This window comes from Chelonoidis abingdonii, chromosome 11 (assembly GCF_003597395.2).
Source record: "Chelonoidis abingdonii isolate Lonesome George chromosome 11, CheloAbing_2.0, whole genome shotgun sequence".
In the NCBI taxonomy this organism is placed as follows: Eukaryota; Metazoa; Chordata; order Testudines; family Testudinidae; genus Chelonoidis; species Chelonoidis abingdonii.
In genome coordinates, this window is record NC_133779.1 from 34,827,153 (window position 1) to 34,848,159 (window position 21,007).

The following is a 21,007-nucleotide window of genomic DNA, read 5'->3' on the forward strand; positions in this document are numbered from 1 at the left end:
CCAGTGTCTCTAACACCCACAGCAAAGTGTACTGATAAGAGAGTATGTTCCCAGGCAAATGAGTTTTTCTCACATCCAGCTTGTACTTCCATGGTTGTGATGGTAAAAAACCAAGAAGTTATGGCAGGGGGGATATAAATCCATTCCTCAAGGCGGATTTAAGAGGTTGGACTTGATGGGGAGGAAAGCTTATTCAATCTCCATTATAAATGTGCATTGCCAACCAGCAGAAAATATTGTCTAAATATAACTTTGTGAATTGGGACGCTGTGTCCATGTTTACAGATTAGTTATCAGAATCCTTCAGGGAGAGCTGTGAGGCATTTATTGCATAAGGCCATTCAGTGGCCAAAACCTCTTTGCAGTCAACATTGCATGTGGCAAATGCTTCGTCCAGATTTATGGCTTCGGCTGTAACATTGAGAAAGGCCTCAAGGTTACAGGATTCTGGCATAGCTCCTGAGGGCCAAAAGAGCATAGAGGACTTACCTTTTGTGGTCAATTTTTTTTTCTCTCTAAGAAACTGCTGATATGTTGCATTCTTCTGAGGACTCGTGCTACTTTCTAGTCATTGGGGAATTTTATACCCGGGCCACAAAGAGGCGTCATTTTGCGGGGTCAGCTACAGCCCAGCAATATCATCTGCAGTGATACTTCCAGCTGTTCTCCTGCCTTGCTAGGCTGCAAGACTTCTCTGTGATTCATGCCCTTTTCTGAAGGAGACCTGGTTCTAATTTTAACCAACCAACCAGCCCATCCTCCTCCTCCTCCATCTTTGGGCAGGCAGCGTCTTTGACTTGCATATCGAGAGCAGCTTACCAGTTGTGACCATCTCAGTTCGGGGACCGGCTGTCTCACTTCTGCAGTGCATGGGAAGCAATAACTACGGACAGATGGGTCCTAACCACTGTGGGGTCAGGTTATGTCATCCAACTTCTGTACTTTTCCCCTTTCCACATCCTTAACCCCATCTGTTTTCAGGGACCCATCTCACAAGCCGCTGCTGCTGCTTCAGCAGGTCCAGACTCTGCTCTGGGAGCTGTAGAGAAGGTGGTTTCTCTTTATCAGGGAAAGGGATTCTGCTCCTGGCACTTCCTGATCCCCATGTCCAAGGGAGGGTTGAGACCTATCCTCAGTCTCCATGGTGTCAACAATTACATCAAATGAATAAAATTCCACGTTACCCTGGCTGCTACTCTCCCCACTTTGGATCACGCTGTCTGGTTTGCTGCCCTCAGTCTTCAGGATGCTTGCTTCCATGTGGTGGTTTTTCCAGACCACAGCAAGTTTCCTAATCATCAGTCAACATTATCAATACACTGGTCTCCACTTTGGCCTGTCATCAGCCCCACGTGTCTTTAGTGAATGTCTGATGATGGTTGTAGTGACTTATCCCCAATGGAGGGAAATTCATGTCCTCCCATACCTAGACAACTGGCTAGTGAGGGGCAGATCCAAAAAATAAGTCCTCAGTCCTCTCCAGTTTAGACTGTACCTCTTTGATCAACTGGGGTTGATTTTGAACACAGCAAAGTAGACATTGATTTTTATGGGGACCCTACTAGACTCTCTGATTTTGAGGCCCTTTCTCCCAGGTCAGTGATTCCAAACAATATGACACCTTTGGTGCTTCTGGATCTCTAATCTCAGCCTTCGACCATGGTCCACATATACCTGAAGTTACTAGACCATATGGCCCCATGGTCCAGCAAGTGAGATTGCATCTTTTTCCTCTTCAGTCCTGGTTGAAATTTGGCTACTCAGGTGATAGGCTACTCAGGTGATAGACTATCATTTGACAGACTGGTTTGAGTGCTACCAGAGATACTGGGCTAAACAGAACAATGCATGTCAGGTTCCCTTTGCCTGTCCTCTACTGACCAGGACTCCAGTCAACGATGCCTCCATAATAGCGCATCTAGGGACGTTAAAGGTTCATGATTTGTGGTCAGAGACGGAAGCATCTTTTCATATCAACATACTGGAGCTTCACACCACTTACAATGCTTGTCCTGCCTTTTGGGATCAGATCAGGGGAGCATACCACTGGGAGCATATCACCACAGTGGTTCATGAGCCCATTCCAGCCAGCTTTGCCAGGAAGCAATAGAATTCTGGTACTTTTGCGTCAAAGACATCATGCTTTACAGCCTCACGCTTACCAGCTTCGCAAAACCAATTGGCCAACCATCTCAGCAGAACTTTCTCCAAGAACCACAGGTGGTCTCTGAAAAGCGGTGTGGTGAGGCCCATCCTCAGGGAATGGAACATCCCTTCAGTAAACCGGTTTGCAACAAAGGACTGTAAAAATGCCATCAGTTTTGTTCTTGATCTCAGTCCAGGATCTTTAACCAATGCCTTCCATTTGAATTGGGGATCAGCCCTGATGTATGCCATTCCCCCTGTTCCTCTTATCTCTCAGGTTATCCTCAAACTCTGAAGTTGGACTTGACCAAGCTGGCACAATAAGTATCAGTTTGGTAAAGACAAGGTTGGATCTGTAACCATCTCAATCTATCTGTCTGTCTGTCTGTCCGTCTAACCTCCCAGACCTCATCTCTTTCCCGACCAACTGACTCAGCACCATGGCTAAGTTGCATATCCTACGCTGAGCAATCTGTACTTCACGGTATGGATGGTTAGATGAAGAGGAAAGGCAGTATTTGGAAGCAGTTTGGAGGGTCCTACTTAATAGTAGAAAATCATCTGCTAGGACCACCAATTTAGCCAAGTGGAAGGTTTTTTTTTTTTCCATCTGGTCAATATCTAGGGGAATTCAGCTGATGTTCGCTCATGCTCAGGATGCTCTGGGATTACTTGTTACATCTGAAGTCCTCCTGTCTTGTTGAGGATTCAGTTGGCAGCAATCTCGGCATTCCATTCTCCAATCCAGAGGAAGTCTGAGAAAACTGACTCCGTGACAGTGAGATTTCTGAAAGGTATTGTCCGTCTGTTTGCACCTGTGAAGGAAATGGTCCAGTTGTGAGACCTTAATACTGTACAGGCCACCCTCATGTGTCCTCCGTTTGAGCTTGCTTTTTGTGTCTTTTTTTTTTTTTTCTTTCCCAGAAGGCAGCCTTTCTTATTGGTATAACATCCACAAGAAGAGTTGGCAAACTGCAGGCCCCAATGGCAGGGCTTCCTCCTACACAGTTCTTCAAAGACAAAGTGTCCTTCAGGCCACATCTGAAGTTTTTTATCCAAAGTGATTTCACAGTTTCACCATAAGCAGGTTATTTAGTTACCCTGTATCCTTTACTAAGCCACACTCAGATGATCAGTATCTTCATACGTTCAATAGGGGGCAATGCTTGGCATTTTATGTGCAAAGGACTAACCCACTTCAGTCGTTGCACTGGCTTTTTGTCTTTTATGTGGCTCAGATGACAGGACACCTGGTCTCCACATGCACAGTTTCCAGGTGGGAGAACTTCAAGCATTGACAGCTTATGGAGTACCCCAAGTGACATCTGTCATTTCTCAACAATGTTTCAATATGGGACACTTGCAGGGCTGCTGCGTGGTCTTCCATATGTACTTAACGTGGTGGCATCTAGGTCAGAAGCAAACTTAGGGAAGGCATTTTTGTAGTTATTGTATGAGTAGAGATTCAAGCAGTACCAGTAGGAGGTAGGGCTTGGAGAGTCATCTGAGTGAAATATACATCTGCAGCCACTCAAAGGAAAGATGGTTACTTACCTGTAACTGTTCTTGGAGATGTGGGTGTAGACCTATATTCTGCAACCCACCCTCTGTCATGTCTGAATCAGTCTCCCCAGTCTTGGATTCTGGTTGCAAAGAACTGAGGGGGGGTCAGGGATGAGCGGCCCATGTGTAACTGTGGGCAGAGGCTTTGAGAGCCAGAGGGCATGAGAACTGGGTACTGCTAAGCAAAATTCTCTGGGTATGTGCACCTGTGAGTGGAATATGCGTCTGCACCCACATTTAGAAGAGCAACAGTTACAGTACAGGTAAGTAACCATCTTCAAGGATGTATGGGTCTTCTGGGACATCTCAGGAATTATTCACTTACCCCCCTGGTCTTTTAAGTAGATGGATTTCCGTACTCAGCCTCCCTAGAAGGAATGTTTTATCTGCCACGCCTCCAAATACTTTTCAGATATGCAAGGAGGCTGCATCCCTCTGGGATTTGCTGTGGTGGTGATGATGGTGAAAGAGCTGTAAAGGAGTGTTAGCTGGGAAGTTTTGTAGATGTTCTAACGAAGCCTTTCTTCCCAGGTTCTTCCGATGTCAACGGGCTGTTGCCCACTCCCAACAGTAATGGAGAGAATGGCAAGGTCACTGGCGACGTTGTGGATTTAACACTGGACAGTTCATCATCTGAGGAGGAGGAGGAGGAAGATGACGAAGACGACGACGATGATGATGATGGACCCCAACCGAAACGACGCTGCTCTTACGAGAAAGGTTTAGTTTCTGCCTGCTGACTGCAGAAGTAGCTCTGAATCTCAGAATGGACAGACTTGAATACTCTGGTGCTTACTAAACTGGAGGGGAGGGGAATTTCTCCTTCGCCTCACTTCCCTTCCTCCCTGGTCTCCTTTTGACGTTCCTATTCCAAGTTAACCATTAAAACGAAAAATAAAACCATTGAGCTGCTTCTTAGTTGGAAAACTGCCCACTAAACAGCCTGACCCGAGCTCTGCCAGCTCAACCTGACCCGGAGTCCGAAGTAAGGAAAGTGTCTTAACCCAGGCAGACAGGATCCAGAGCTAACTGACCTCGGGTGCCATTCAGCATTAGTGTGAATGGCTGGAGTTCCCCTAAAAACCTACAGGATGGCTAACTCCAGTGCATCTCCAAAGCTGTGTGCATTTTTATTGTCTTGTTAAATAATCATTCCTGATTATCTAAAGTTTTGCTGGACATGTGAATGGGTGGGTTAGGGTGGGAAAGAGAGGGACTTGGGCTGGGGGAGGTTTATATATCCCAGCAAGGTTAGAGGGTTTTTTAGGGGTGGGGGAAGGAATGAAAGGAAAGACTTAAGATTGGAATCGCACTGTTCTTACTAGGAGCCCCAGCAGCTCTGCACCTCATGTAAAGAGACACATTTTGAATCCTTTTAATCTAATCTGAAGATAATGTAGATATTGTGCGTAGTGAATCATTTTAGTTGAGCAGAAGCCATGGGGAGGGCAGGGAGGGCTTGAACCACAAATCTGTTGTATTTATGAAGTGCAATAACTTGGTGTTTTTGAAGATGCAAAGGGCTGTGCATTCCCTTTTGTAAAGAAGGCTTTGTCTCCGGAATCGGTGCCAGGGGCCTGCAGGGACACGGGGCATTGTGTAGGCGTGAGGTGGGGTGGAGGGGATGTATGGCCTTCAAGAAAATGCCAGGTGGGGAAATCTCAGTTTCTAGCCAACTACCTCGGTAACTCCAATTCAGGTTTATTTCAGTCATGAAACAGTGCGAAGCCCATCACTGGTACTGCTGACCAATTTAATGTCATTGTGTTTGGAGACTTAGCCAAGGGCTAAGTGGAGCACGGCAACCACGTATTAATGGCCTCTGGACTTTTCCACTTCTGTTAAGGCTTTGGTCCCAGACCCAAAGCCACTGCTAAGCTCTTAATGGCAAAACCATTGTTGCTTTTGAGTTTCCAAATGGTAACCTTTTCCTTTGTCATGTAAAGATTTTTTTGGTAACTAAAATGCCTACGCAGCTCTGCCTGTTCCTTGTTAAAAGCCTCTGAAGTCTGCTTCGCTTTGGACCTTGCCGACTTTCTCATCTGTGGATGAGAATAAACTTTAAAAGGAAGTTGGCATGTTGACTTTGCCCCTTGAGCATATACAAGGGAAGCGTGGAACTCAAAGTAACTGCCCTTAGTAATGCAATGGACCACCCCACTAGCTGAGCAGAGATGCTCCAACCAAGGCCATGCTGTAGCTTCCAGTCGTGCTGTATAGAGACTTCCCAGCTACTGGCAAAGGACATTCTCTCATTTTCAGCCCTACCACCCCTTCTGCTTACACCGTACTCTCTAACCATAGGTGAAAGTACAGACACATGGACAGTGTGGACCCTATTTCATGTCCTATAATTACCTCTTCCCCTAAAGCTTGGGCCTGAAGGAAAGGAGGCAGCTACGTTAAACCACAGAACCAAAGTGATGGTGCTTTCCAAAGCACTTCTGATGCATTTAAGAAAAAGTGATGCATTTAAAATACCCCATCAACTTAAAAGCCATCAAGTTCCACTAGAACTCTTTTAAAATACCCTTTTAAGGATCTACTCTAAAGCCTGTAGGAAGAGAGCAGAATATTATCCCATAGATGCTATTGAGCAGAAAGCTAGACCCTGGCTTTCGGAGTCTTTCCTCTCCAAATCCTCACTGAGACTTGTTGCATGATGTCCAAATAGTACTTTCTCCAGTGAGGCATGCTGTTCCTCAGATTAAGCTGCTTCAAGAAATCCCAGGCCCGGTGGTGGTGGGTTATCGTGCTCTGAGTCCTCTGAGAGCGAGAGCTGATCACCTAGGACCACATGGGCGTGTTTGAAGGGAAAGGTCCTTCCTGCAAATCTGTATTTGGCCCAGCAAATGGAAGTGGAGGCAGGTGGAAAATGTTTCTGCCTTTTCCCCCCTCCCGCCCCCCCTAAACAAACACTTGCAAAGCTGACTGTGGCAGGGGCACATCAGGCTGAGGGGGTGGCTAGGGGGATTGTCAAGAAGCCTCTCTCGCATTTCCTCAGCAGCAGCACCAGCCTGTGAAAACATGGCGAAGGAATTACCCAGCCTTCCCCCTAAGAGCAATTGAGGGAATGAGGGACAGGAGGGAAAGAGGCAACCCTGGAATCTCATTCACTCTTCCGCCATTTTAGTTCCTGTCCAACAGAAAAACCTTTATTTGTATGGAAGACTTTTTTATTTTATTTTATTTTTTATTTTTGCAAATAAGCAATATGTTTTCAGGTTGAAACAAATAAATAGATAAAAATAACTTGGTAGAGCTCAAATTGTTTTACTGTGTAAAGTTTTGCGGCTTGCATCCCCAGCTACCCGGTAGTGTTAAGAGTCCAGTTTTTTTTTCTAATATTTGTATCCTAATTTAATTGTTTTTAAATTTTCCAGGCCAAGCCACTGTTTGGAGACATCATGCTTCTGTTACTCCTTTCTGTTTGAGTTGGCCGGCTTCTCCTGTACATGTTTTTTCTTATATCCTGTTTTTTCTTTTTTGTAAAGAAGAGGAAAAAAACAAAATAATTATTTTTCTTTCCCTCAGTACACATTCTTCAACGTTCAGAATTCTAGTGTTTTGTTAAATAAAAAGAAAGATTTACATTTAATTCCCAGCTTGTCCTTTTCCATTGTGTACTTTGGGGTGTCCCTCTTCTGACTGAAGGCAAATCTACCTTACAGCTGCTTCAGCCATCTACACCACAGCTGTGCCATCGGAGGGCCATAATGTGGACATTGCCTACATTGACGGAAGGACGTTTTCCATTAATGTTGTTAATCCACTTCTTTGAGAGTGAAAGAATTCTTCTGCTGACCTAACTGCGCCTCCACCATGGGTGAGGTCGACCTTCCAATGTCGCACCAAGCGAGAAGTTTCTCCCAGCACTGAGCAACACAGCTAGGTCGATCTAATTTTTAGTGTTGAGCAGGCGGGAGAGATGGTGGATTCTTCATTGTTTGGGGTCAAGATTGGGAGCCTGATGCTTTGTTACCCAGCGTTGTCAATTACACCAGGGGGAAGTGGGCATGAATGTTACTATGGTGACTTACTAGGACTTTTAAACTCAGTGAGAAGTACCAGGCAAGGGAGAATCTGGTGCTCCAGACGTCTAAAGGAGACACTCTGGCTCCACTGTACGTTGGGCTTCATGCAGGAGTCACAGGATGAGATTCTATGGCCAGTATCATGTAGGTGCCCAGGCTAGATGATCATAATGGTCATCCTGGCCCTGAATCTGTGACTCTCCGGTGGAAGATGGCAGAGCCAGGCAGGCTGAATGGGGAAGATACAACATTGCAACCCTATGCTGTAACTTTGAGTTAGTAACTCATTAGTGACGTGGCTGACTCCAGATATGGTTTGCAGCAACACATGATTAATATTCATGACTGTAGTAGCTTACCACATGCACCCTAAGTGGGCACATGGGTGTTAAATTGGTCATGGCCTCCTTTTTGACTGTGTGGAGGAGACTCCCTTTAACCAGTTTGCCTGTTTCTCCCTCCTAGTTCTCAGTGCGGCAGGCAGGGTGTCCTAGAACATGCTGGTGGACTGCCACTCTGTGGGCATGTGTCCCCAGCTACTCTGTTCCCAGCCGAGGCACTGGACGATAGCTGCCTAGATTTTCCCAGAATGCCCAGAGTTAAAGCTCTGCTGTTCTGAGGCACTGGGGTGGACGAGCTCAGTGGATGTATGGTTACCATGGAATAAGTTGCCATGTGGACAAATTCCATGCATGGGCCAGAAGAGTGTCACAGATGGGTTACTAAGCCATAGCTGTAATCTCAGTTTACATGGGGTCTTGGTTCATAGGAGTGTGTGCATCTCGTACTCATAAATGGGATCTGTGTGCATCTGTTAAATTATAGCAATGAACCTCTCGTGTGTCCCCCACCAGAACTCCTGAATTTGTTAGGAATGAAGTGGCTTCTTTGTCCTGCATTTCGCATTCATGCTTGTATCATGAGTGGGGCTTCTGAGTGGGAAAGGCTGCTCTGAGCTTGCATGGATCCTTTTACCAATTCAGTCTGGGACCAGCCCTTGTTCCTCTCTCCTCTCCTATTCAAGGATTTCTTTGTATTGGAGGTCTTATCGCTCAGCGTTCACCCTGAGCTCTGGCTCCAGTCCCTGCAGTTATGATCAAATCACCACTTAAAATAGGACACTGAACTAGGATTTGTATGTTGACACGTTTACTTAATATAAATGTCTGGCACTTAGATCAGGGCCAGAACAGAAGTGATGTCCTCTTAACATGGATAAGAAACAAAATGGTGCAGTCAGCAACCGCCTATCCTTGGGCACAAACAAAAAGCACTTGGCAGCCAGAATTGTGGCAGGAATTACACAGGACCCAGAGAGGTTGGAGGTTTCCAAACCTTAACCAGCATGGTCCACTGAACTGAGAGTTAGGAGAGCTGGGTTGTTTTACTAGCTCTGCCACTGAAAGGCTGTGTCACCTTGGTCAAGTCACTTCCTTTTTCTGCCTCTTTCCCCTCCCTCCCTTCATCTGCCTGGTCCACTTAGATTGTAAGCTCTTTGGAGCAGGGGGCCATTGTGTAAGTACAAAGCCAAAGACTTTGGGATCACTAAGTGTTACTGTCATTTTAAATAACTTTCTGTCCTGGAAGAGTGTTTTTTTGCTACTTTAATCTTCAAAAAGTGACTGAGGATCAGTGAGAGCTGGGCCCATGAGGTCTGCTAACCGGCAGCCCAGCACGAGAACAGCAGCACAGAGGTCTAAAGCAAAATACGCCAAGGATGGGACTTCTGGGAAGATGCGGCACTGCTTAATCCTGCTGCAGGTCTTGAATCCTGGCTTTGAAATGTCTGAGCAATTCCAACAAACTGATGGGCTGGAAACTGGCAAGGCGCTTGGAAGGCTGGCCCGTCCACCCACAGACAGTGAGAGACCACAGCCTCTGTTGGGCTGGTTCCCTGCGGATAACGCAAGCTGTCTTAGCTGCTGCAAATAAGGGAACCTTCCCCCATAACAGTCAGATTCTGGTTTCTCCAAGCTTTCTCTGTCGCGTTTGAGAGAGCATTCAGCCTTTCACTTGACGAGGGACACACTTACAGCACCATGGATCACGCCACCTTAAAAACCTTCCCTAGAAAGGGCATAAAACCTTCCCAAAGCCCTGATGCAAGCTTGAAAGTGCAAATTAGCGCACAGAAACCTGAGAAGTTGCAGAGTTTTTAACATTCTTGTGTTGCTTTAGGAGCACATGGATGCTGGGTGAGGGTGGCTTATCTGAGGCCTAGGATCATGAGATTTGGAGGGAATCTTCAAAAGTGCCTCTGTGGCTGACGAGAACATGTCCCACTGGCTTTTGGTGGGACGTGTGCTCCTAAGTCACTATGAGTCTGTCTACACTGCATTTAAACACATGCAGCTGGCCCTTGCCAGCTGACTCGAGCTTGGGCTGCAAAACTGTGGCGTAGACATGTGGGCTGGAGGCTGAACTCTGGGCCCCTCCCTCCTCGCGGGGTCCCAGAGCTTGGGCTCCAGCCTGAATATCTACACTGAAATTGTACAGCCCCGTGAGCCGAAGTCAGCTGACGTGGGCCAGCTGCAGGTGGTTCCATTGCAGTGTAGACACATCCCCTAGGCTACATCTGGGCACTTCCCAGCACGTGCAGCAGCTTAGGTCACCCGTCCAAAATCCTAGGTCTATGCTTGGAGGGGACTAGCCGACACTGCTATGGCCACCCCGCTATTTCAGCACACTGGCTTGAGGAGAGCTGGCATGTGTCTGTCTGCCTGAGCTGGGAATTACACCTCCCATCTGTAGATGTACCCTTAGGGATTTCTGCAAATCCCTCTACCTGGAAAGGCCCGTTTCTCATTTACACTGATATTGTTCTGGTGGTGCAAAGGGGTCTCCCTTTGGGCATAAACGGCTTCGAGTTTGGTACATCTAAATGTGAATCAGGCCCTAAGTTCTGAGCTGGTTCATACAGTGGAGGAAGGTGAGTTAATGTGTCATGCACAAGGCTGACTAGACAGGGCAAGTGGGAACCTTGCCGGCCGGTTCTCTTAACCTGTATATTAAAATACGTTGGGATTTTAAATTGGTTTAATTTTTCTGGGCACTTAGAAACAGGGCATTTTACCCCATTTTTTAATCGGACAAAGGCCTGTTCTGTATTCTGAAGGGAACATCTGTATCATGACCAGGGTGGAGCGAGATGATCTTTCAGTTCTATTCTTAAACAGGTGAGCCACTCACTCCAACAGGAAAGTGAGGAAGGGGTAAGGGTAGATATTTGTTCTTTTGCAAGACGGGCCTAGAAGAACATGAGAACACAGTAAGTGGGAGGCTGGCTGAGATGAGAGCTCTACCCATCATTCAATTGTCTAAGAGGCACAAGCCGTCTTAGATGGACAAATACACACATTGGAGTGGACAGACCTCACGCTGAAAGTCAGTATGGTTTCGTATTGGTGTTCTTGTGGCCACAGGAAGGTTTTAAGAATTGGCAGCTGCTATAACCTCAGTGGTTTAGAACAATTTTGCTTTTAATTATTGAGCATCTCAACCATCTTCCTGTCCTCAGGGTCAAAGATTAAGGGTGCAAGGGCAGTGAAGTGCCCAATTTCCATTGATTTGCTGGACCAGTTGAGCACTGAACTCCCATTTGCACCTTTGGAAATCTGGCCCTAACAGCGGCTAGTGCTTGATGACGCAACTCGAGCGGGTTGTTGCTTAAATATGTCATGCTGGTTTGCCTGGCTAGCGCCTTATTCTTAAGTTGCTGGCTGAGGGTGTGAACGTTTCTTTGCTTCAAAAGCTTTTGATCCATCCTATGATTCTTTGTGATCAATTATCCTGTGACCAGTATGAGAAACAGAATTCTTCAGAGAGCCTCACTGTGAAATTCCCAGTCTTGTGCTCCTTGTTCACAGCTGAAAAACACCCATTGCTCTCGGAGTCCTTGACCTCAGAAGTAGCAGCCTGGAGCCCAAGACCCGTTGTGCACACTCAAGCCCTGCTGGTACCTTTTGGCTTTTTATCAACTTCCCTAGTTGGCTTCCTTCTGACCCTGCTCAGCAATGGAGCTCCACAACTGGTTCCCCACCTGCAACTCAACTCTCCTTTGACACCTTTCCACCCAAGGGAGAATGCTGATCTTATGGTTCTGCAGCCCCTCTACAGTAACAGAGTTGGTGAATAAGCGTGCTGATGGCTTTCAGGTTTTGTTTTTCAGGAAGGTCTCTCAGAAGATCCACCGTCCTTAAATATCTCCCAGCCCTCTTCTGTGTCCTCCCTTGCGTTGCTCTAGCAGCTTTCTTCTCTTTGTGAACCCTGGCCTTGCTGGAGAGCTTGGCTCAGAATTCCTCCACCTCGAGCGGATTAATCATTTTATTTATTAGGCTTACGGGCCAAATCCTGCTAAACCCGGGGCTTTGCCAGATAAACAGGCTGCTTTGCAAAGGCAGCCGTTTGTGAAAACACAATTAGCAAACCCTGTAATCTGCACTAATTATCAGGCACTCAGGAGGTTCATTCCCCTCAGCTCCTGCAGGGTTTCCCTGGCCCCACTGGAAGCCGCTCCTCCTGCTGGAGGAGGAAAGGAGGATGAGCTTGGGTGAAACCCCCAGAATTGCCCAGACCATGGAAGAGGCAGGAGCTGGGAGCAGATGCCAACCTGGAGCCTCCTTCACAATTGATTATCTGCTCTTCGCTAAGGGGAAGCCAGCCAGCAGGGAGCGGGAGTCCAGGAGCTGCTGGCCACAGAACATCCCTGGCTCCTCTGAAAGGAAATCAGTGGAAGAGGAGGTTAGGGGGAACCCACCGGTCCCTGAGTCTCTGGATCCGCTGGACAAACCCAACCAGTCTTACATTGCCCTCATCTCCACAGCCATCCTCTCCTCCCCAGAAAAGAAGCTGCTGCTCTCGGATATTTACCAGTGGATCATGGATAACTACCCTTACTTCAAAAACAAGGTCAGTTTTCCCCCTCTCTTGGGTTGGTAGCCTTGCTTGGCCGATGTGAGGGCTGGAGCGGGTCCAACAGTCCCCAGTTCATTCGTACCCTGGGCTTCAGGCTCTCCAAACCCCTCTAGCTCCAGAGTCAGTCCTTTTGGGGGCTGTATTTTGGCTCCTGGGGAGCAAAGCGATTCTATAGAACTCGGTTACACTTTTTTTCGTAAAAACCCACCGGCCCCATATGAGTTGCTCAGCGTGAGGGCTTGCACAGCTGCGGCTGAATCGCAAAGCATGGCTTCTCTCTCTGATTTTTTTCACTGGAATTTTGCGGGGGGTCACGTTGGGGTGGATTTAATTGTCCAGTACAAACTTGCCCCTCTCTGGGGAGGAATAGACGCTAGATGGCTGGTCTAATTTCAGAGGCCAGGCAGAGCTGATGGGGGTGGGAGAGAACTAGGGAATACCTCCTCTTTGAGGGAGAGTGGAAAATTCTCAGCTGTTCGCCCCTTCGCACCCCAAAATTGCTGAGTCCCCAAGGGTGCTGTATTCTGTTCGTTGCTGTTGTGCCTCCTCAGCCTGATTTTCAAACTTGCTCTTTGTGATCTGCCGTGCGTGTGAGAGGGCAGGGTGAAGGCAACGCTCCCCCTCTTGCCTTCCAGCCACTGTGAGTATAATGGATGGAAAAGATCAGGAAATGTTCAAATGGAACGTCTGCTCTAAACCTCTGCTTGGGCCGCTAAGCCTGCAAGGTGAATTGTAAAGGCCCTTTTTCGGCCTGGCAGGAGAAGGCAGTGGTTAGAGGTGCAGGAGAGTCCGCAGCTTTCGGACTTTGAGTGATGTTGGGGTTTGGGGTTCTGTTTTGTGTGTTTTCCAGGTCAGACTCATCTTTGAAAACAATCTGACCGTGACGGTACTATAGGAAAGTGTCCCCATCCCTAGATCGTCTGAATGATTGAGCAAACACAAAGAGAATTGTGATGCTGCTGTCTGGAGTACATGGGGATGCTCCCTTGCAGGGGAGAGGGGTCATAGGTTCCTGAGCTGGTGTTGCCTAGGGCTTAGAATAGGGTACGGGGAACCAACATGTGGGGCCAACTCAAGTGGCCCGCAAAGGAGGCAGAAGAATATGGTGCCTTTTTTTTTTTTCCCTCTTGGTTTTTTCCATAAGTCACAACAAAAATCTGCTTGTTCACATTGCAAAGTGAGGGCTGGTCATCCCTGGAAGAATCTCTGCTGGCAGGGAGAGAGCGGTAATTTAGCAAAAGCAAGGTATGAGCCGAGAGGCTGCGAGCTGCAGCCACTGAGAGAGGGAAGCGGTTTGTTCAGACCGGGTCCTTCAACATTTGGTTGTTGGAATGAAAAAAAACAAATGTGGAACGAACCGTTTGGAGCCAAGACGTCTCTGTTAAAGATTCACCCAGCAGTCGCAGGCACCTCCACAACCTTGTTCCAGCAGAACTGGAGAAGAGCAGACTGGATATTTCTAAAGTGAGGAAAAACACCAGGGGAGGGGAGAACTTCTTTCATCCATCAGAAAGATGTAGGGTGACCAGAGATCCTGATCTTATAGGGACAGATAGGCTCCTATTAACCCCCAACCCCGTCCTGATTTTTCACATTTTCTGTTTGGTCACCCTAGATGCCAGAAGTGTGTAAGGCTCAAGTCCAGGGATGAGGGGGTTTCTTTTTTAAGTCCTTTGCAGGGCCCCCTCTAACTTGGTTTATCCATCTGTAGAGCTCGGGGACACAATGGGATGGTTGAGGGATCCACTGATGATCTGAGATCCTAGCATGAAAACAGGTCTGGGATCTGGAGGATTTGCTGCTCCTGTAACTGCTGGTTTTATTGCCTGCGTTTCTACTCCACTTGCCTTATCTCAATCTTCCTCCCCTGCTCGTTGACTTTGCAGGAGAAGAGCTGGCGCAACAGCATCCGGCACAACTTGTCCCTGAACGAATGTTTCATCAAGGCTGGGCGAAGCGACAACGGCAAAGGGCACTTCTGGGCCATCCACCCAGCCAACCTGGAGGACTTCTCCAAGGGCGACTACCACCGGCGCCGAGCCCGGAGGCGCATCCGCAGGTGAGAGGTGGCTCGGAGTTGGGGAATCGGGGTTAGCGGCACCAGGGGCTCAAATCCTCCTCTTATCCCTAAGCCAGCTGCATGGTAACCCCCTCTCTAATGGACTCTTAACCTCTAGCCTGATGACCAGCAGGCACTACTCGCCCTTTGGGGCTAAGACCATTAGTCCTTCATGCTGACCTGAATCTGACCTTGCCAGACCCAAAATGTTACCCGTGTTGTCCTTTCACTGGAGCCTGGTCCTGCAGGTGACCTCATCTCCACCCTTGCTCTATAATCACCCTTCTACTCCTGGAGGGCGAAAAGAAACTATCATGTCTCCTTTCAGCCAACTGGGGAGACTCAGCCTGGCGCTGGGTTGCAGTGAGGCAGGAAGAGGTCTCAGGGGAAGGCACCAGGGCTCCAGGCCTCCTGTGTTTACCAAACGTTCCTCGGTGCATGAGACCAATGACCCCTGCAGGTCTCAGCGATTTCATGAAATGCAGCCTCGTTCGTTTCTGGCTTCTGGGGCTCCCGCTCTTCCCTGAGCAGGGGACTGGCACTGGAGCACTAGGACTCCTAGGTTCAGCTGTGCAGCTTCTAGACAAGTCAGCATGTGGGGCGCAGTTTCATCTGTACAATGGGCATAACACTCCTCTCCCTCCCCGGCTGCTGAGAGAGGGCTGAAGTCAGGCAGGCACTTACGGGGAGGCACTCAGGTGAAAGATACTAGGGTAGGGAGAATAAGGGTCCCATGGGAAGAGATGGGAACTATGGAAAATCAAGGCATGTCGGAGAGAGACCCACTTCCAGTCAACCTGTGCAACTCCTTGCCAGAGGATGTTTTGAAGGCCAAGACTGTAACTGGGTTCAAAAAAGAACTAGATACTTTCATGGAGGATAAGGTCCATCAATGGCTATTAGCCAGGATGGGCAGGGATGGCGTCCCTAGCCTCTGTTTGCCAGAAGCTGGGAATGAGCAACAGGGGATGGACCACTTGATGATTACCTGTTCTGTTCATTCCCTCTGGGCACGTGGAACTGGCCACTGTCAGAAGACAGGATACTGGGCTAGATGAACTTTTAATCTGACCTGTATGGCCACTCTTTTATGTTCCTTTCTGGGGGCCAGTATGAACTCTCGCACCCTTGGGGTGGAAGTTGCAATAGGGGACGTAGCTGAGACAACTGAACCTCCCATGGGGTTGCTGGCCCCAAACCGAAGCAGCCCTGCCTTGGCGGGGGTTGGGGGTGATCTTACCTTCCCTCCATCAGGGCCAACCCACCTGGTGCGCTGGCGAGCAGGCTGCTGGGGGAGGCAAGATCTTTTCCTTCCGGAGCCAGCTCAGGGGAATCTGCCCCAAACCGAGAGCAGGAGCTTTGTCTGACTGTCGTCTCCTTGCCCCATGCAGGATGGCAGTGAACCTGAGCTATTACCACCCCTACGCCTTCTACGGATTGAGCTGCTTCCCAGGACGTCACTGCCTCTGCTGCCCTCCCTACGCATACCCTGCTGGCCCCGGCCCTGCTGTGCACTGCCAGCCTGGATTCCCCCTTCTCCCTCTCTACCCATCCGCCTCCCAGCGTCGCCCCTACCTTCCCGCGGGCGCCCACAATGGCCTGCAGGAGAAACAGCTCAGCTGGCCTTGGCACAGACCCCACTTCCATCGCCCCCTGCAGGCTCATCCGTATCTGTAGCCTGCACTTCTCCAGCCTCCAGGGAGCCTTGTGCCTCCAGGGATTGTCTCAGCAAGGAGATCTTGGGGTGCTTTTCCTCCTCTGCTTTGGAGCAGCCCCTGAACAGCTTGGCGGGGTCTGCCTTTGGGGCTGGCGATCCTCCCCTTTTGAAGAAGGTGGAGGTAGAGAAGTGACTTGGGACTCTTGTGACTCCACCCTCGAGTAGCCCCACTCCATCTGAGTCCCTCCAGCCAGGCGTTGGGCAGCTGCAGTAGCTGCATACCTGCCCAGCGTCTTCAGTGGTTGAACGCTGATGGGCTGCCCTTCCTCACTGGCTGGAGCGTTTCCTCGGTGCTGCTCCTTTCTGTGTCCCTCTGTGGTTTTGATCTCAAGACTGATGGGGTCCTAAAGCTCCATAGCACCCTGCTGCAGTTAAACCAGCAATCGGACAGGACCTCAGTCTGCCACCTACTTATAGGACATCTGTCCACCTCTGTATTGCTCCAGGGGCCCGCATGCAATCCTCTCCACCCCTCCCCTTCCCCGCCTGCTAAGTCTTCTGCAGCGTGCCCAGAAGCTCTTCAAATTCTGGTCTACAAGTGTCTCAGAGTTGGCCACTCCTGCTCTGGGGGCCCAGGCCAGTGGTAAAGGGAAGCACAGAGCCTTTCGCATCAAGCTTCCCTGCTCAACTATGATAACGAGTTGTCTGCATCACACACCATTCTCGTGGGCAGCCTCTGGAAACAAACCAAGGACTGAATGGGGTGTGGAGTCTCCATTCTCCTGCTGGGCCGGGGCCAGATGCAGAATAGTCCAGTACCAGGGATTAGCACCATGTCTTTATCTTCAGCATTGACTATGTAACCTCCATCCATTGAGGGTGCTGCTATGTTCCCCTCCCCAGGGATGCCTGGGTCACAGATAGGTGTTAGTGACCCATCTGCACCCGTGGCAAGGGGACATGGGTCTGTCAGCTCAGGCAGCAGAGGGGCCTCTGTGTAGAGCCAGAGGTCTCACATTCAAGCCCTGTTGCTAATGACCATTTCTGGGCTACGCCCTCATGTTCACAAGCAAAGCCATTTTCCAGTTGGGCAACCAATCCGCTCATCATTTCCTTGTAGCCTAAGCTGCTGCACCCAGGGTTAGCCTGGCCCACACTCCCCTATTTAGGGCCGGGAAGCTGGGGCACCCCAGGCGGCGCAAACCCACTCTGGAGGTGGAGCCAGAAGGTGTTTATAGAGAGGAGGCAGCAGGGGTCTAATATACAGAAATGTATTTGTTCGACTAAGGGAACATGGGATGGAAGCACAGCTACCTTTAGTGTGCAAAGAACTTCACCTAGGAAGGAAAAATCCAGCCTGGCACATAACAGGCTAGGTGGCCGTGCTGCTGAAAAGGTTCCAGTAGATCGCAAAATGAATGTGAGTCACCAATGTACCAACAGCTGTGAAGAAGTTTGGTATCTTTCTGGAATAGATTAATGGGAGTCTTGGAGTGACATGGGAGGTAATTGTCCTGCTCTCCTCGGCACGGGTGAGGAGCACGGGGTCCACTTGTGGGCACCACCCTGGAATAAAGATGTGAACAAAGTAGAGAGAGGCTGGAAGAGAGCAAGAACAGCGAGAGAAGGTTTAGAAAACCTGATGAGAAAAAGGTTTACAAAACGGGTCAGGTTTAATCTTGAGAAAAGATGACGGGGGGCAGTTTGGAGATGTAATAAGTCTTCAAATCTGTTAAGGGCTGTTCTAAAGAGGACGGTGATCACTCTCTCTCTATGTCCACTGAAGACAGGACAAGAAGCAATGGGCTTAATCTGCGGCCAGGGAGAGTTAGGGTGGATATTAGGGAAAAGTTTCTAACTCTCAGGGGAGTTAAGCTCTGGAGCAGGTTTCCAGGCGAGGTTGTGGAAGCCCTGGCGCTGGAGGTTTTTAAGAGCAGGTTGGACAAACCCCTGTCAGGGCTGGTCGAGGTTGACTTGGTCCTGCCTCAGCGCAGGGGGCTGGAGTAGATGACCTCCTGTGATCCCTTCCACCCCTATGTTTCTCCAACTCTTCCCATGCCACATACAGGCTGGCTGGGCCCAGCCCTCATTAACGTGCTGCAGAGAACAATCACCAGTGGACTAGCAGAGACCTAGCATGCTCTTAATTCCCATGAGACTTTGTGATATTTTGGTTTAAACCACGTAGTAATGTTCTATGTCTGCCTTGCGCTTTGTCTTGTTGGGTTTGAGTGGCCCCTTCCCTGTGGACGGCCAGCCAGCGACCGCCCCCCCCTTGTGTTAATGCCTCTGACCCCGGCTGGTTTGTAAAATCGTTCAGGTGGGTTTCCTTGAGGGGGAAGGTCTCATGCAGCACAAACATTTTGCAGATGTAGCCCCCTGTGACACTGGAGTGAAATCGAGCGACCTCCCCCCACCCCCCATGCGTGGAAATACACCGCCACATGGCCTTGTATTAAAACCCTGTCCAAGCAGCACCGCGTCACTGTGAAAGTCTGTTCCTGTGACGGTGCAATGAATCCTCTGGCAACGGCCGCTTCCTTTTCTCTCCTGACTTTTAGGAGTGTGCACATATAGGTTCCTACATCCGTGGGTGCCCCCCGCAAGCTGCTTACACATATGGGGCTTCAAATCTCCTCCTTGCATGGGGGCATTGCGATGCTTTGATTGGAAATTAATTTTACTGATTGGATAAGCCTCCATTTTTGTTTAAGAAAGACCCTGCCCTAATTTCCCCCTGCTAATTGTTCCTGACGCCCTTAATGAAAATCGCAGATCCCAGGTCCTAAGTGGCATTAGCAGCCTTGCTAAGAAAGACGACTTTGCTGTTTTAATCTCAGCAGCTAAGCCCCCAAAATCTTATAGCGGCCTCGAAAAATAGGAAGCTTATGACACAAACTAATCTTTTAACGTGGGCCGTGCCCTTTGAATTGAGGCTGCTAGGGAAAAGCGTTTCAACCCCTGGCTCAAATGTACATGGGGTGGGTACCGGCCCGAGGGCTGCAAGGGGGCTGCTGAGTTGAAATTCTCTTTCACGATGTCCTGGCAAGAAGGCTGGTGATTGCTAGTTACCTGCCCCTTTGCTGAGCAGATTTTTCCATTTTCCTCCCACGAGACCTCAGCTTCCTTTTCTCAGAGGGGTAATCATGGTCTTGCTCCTTCTGGATATCCTGGGCCCAGCCTGTGAACAAAGAAGGGCCAGTTCCTAGCTCACGTCCCTCCCCTCCTGCCTCAAGGGATCCTGGCTTGACTGTTGAATCTCTAGCAGAGTAAATGTGCCCCTTGCCAGGATGAGTGGAGGGTAGGGCCGTAACGCGTGGGTGAACCTGGCTCCTGGCTGCGTTTGCTAAAGCAGCAGAAGATGCGATGGATTTTTATTTAACTAGCGGCTAATCAGGACTGATGGTCCCCGTGCCGAGCTCACACGTATGGGCTCTGCAGCCAGACGTCCCGAGAATATTAGGCTCATTCCAATAGTCAAGGCTTTGTCTTAAAGACGCAACTACACCTGCTTTCCTTCCCCTGGAAAAAAGGGTTTCCTGCTTTCTTACCCGGGTCCCTCGCTCTGCAGGCTTGGGGCTAGTTTTGTTCTCGAAGGGGTCTTTGCACGCAGTGGTCCTCCTGCCCTTCCCAACTGGCTTCATGGAAGGAGGGTCCTGGTTTAATGACATGGGGGGACTGGGCAGTCGCAACAGAGGCTGGGAATTGCCGCTTTTACCTCAAGTATCAGTGGGGAGCCGTGTTAGTCTGTAGCCACAAAAACAACAAGGAGTCCGGTGTCACCTTCAAGACTAACATTTATTTGGGCATAAGCTTTTGTGGGTAAAAACCCCACTTCTTCAGATGCATGGAGTGAAACTTACAGCTGCAGGCCTTGTTATTCTGACACATGAAGAGAAGGGAGTTACCTTGCACGTGGAGAACCAATGTTGACAAGGCTTTTACCACCTTACCTGGGTGGGGGCCTTTGGGAAATGAGTTTGGATCTCAAATCAGTCCCCCCCATGGCTGCTATGTGCACCAGCCTTCGCCATGGGGTATTTGGAATTGCGCCTGGAGCGGGTCCCGGGCCTTGGGTGGAGCTGTCCCTGCTTCCCCCAGGGGTGAGACCTGTAACCAAAGCCCCCTCCCCCTGCTACCATAATTGCCCTGGTTAACCCTGATGGCCAGCTGTGATTCTAACCACGTTTCCACTGGGGCAAGCTCTTGAAGGAACAGCCTGTCCCGTGGGCGTGGGCAGGGCCTGGCACCGCGGGCCTAGGATCCCGTCAGAACAAGGCTATAACCACTTGGTAACTGAGGCACCTGGCAGGGCCAAACCACAGTTCCCCCGCATGGACAGGAGCAGCGTTCGAGAGGGGCTGGGTGCCCCACCTCTGTGACTGGGGGTAGCCGGGGCCTGTCTCACCGCTGCAGGATGAGTGCATGGTCATGTAGCTGTCTTCATGCCGGCACTATCTGGATCACTGGTTCTTTCCAGCCGCTGTCCCCGCTACGCCATGCCAAGCCATGGTGGGAAAGGAGGCAGCTGTGTTGCCACGTGGGGTGAGTTGCAGCATCACCCCTGGTGCCTTTGGTGTCTGCTTGTCTCCCTCCAACACCCAGCTTAGGCTGGACTTCCTGGGGTCTGGCACT

At 49.5% G+C, this 21,007-nt stretch overlaps 1 protein-coding gene across 1 annotated transcript in view; it reads left to right on the plus strand.

The window, feature by feature from the left end:
• The window catches only part of PIAS4 (protein inhibitor of activated STAT 4), a 32,747-nt gene extending 25,441 nt beyond the window's left edge, over nt 1–7,306 (plus strand). The window contains exon 10 of the mRNA XM_032766739.2: nt 4,240–7,306. Coding sequence (XP_032622630.1) covers nt 4,240–4,448 — 209 coding nt within the window. The 3' untranslated portion in view covers nt 4,449–7,306. The remainder of the gene's footprint in view (nt 1–4,239) is intronic.
• Nucleotides 7,307–21,007: the final 13,701 nt, after the last annotated feature.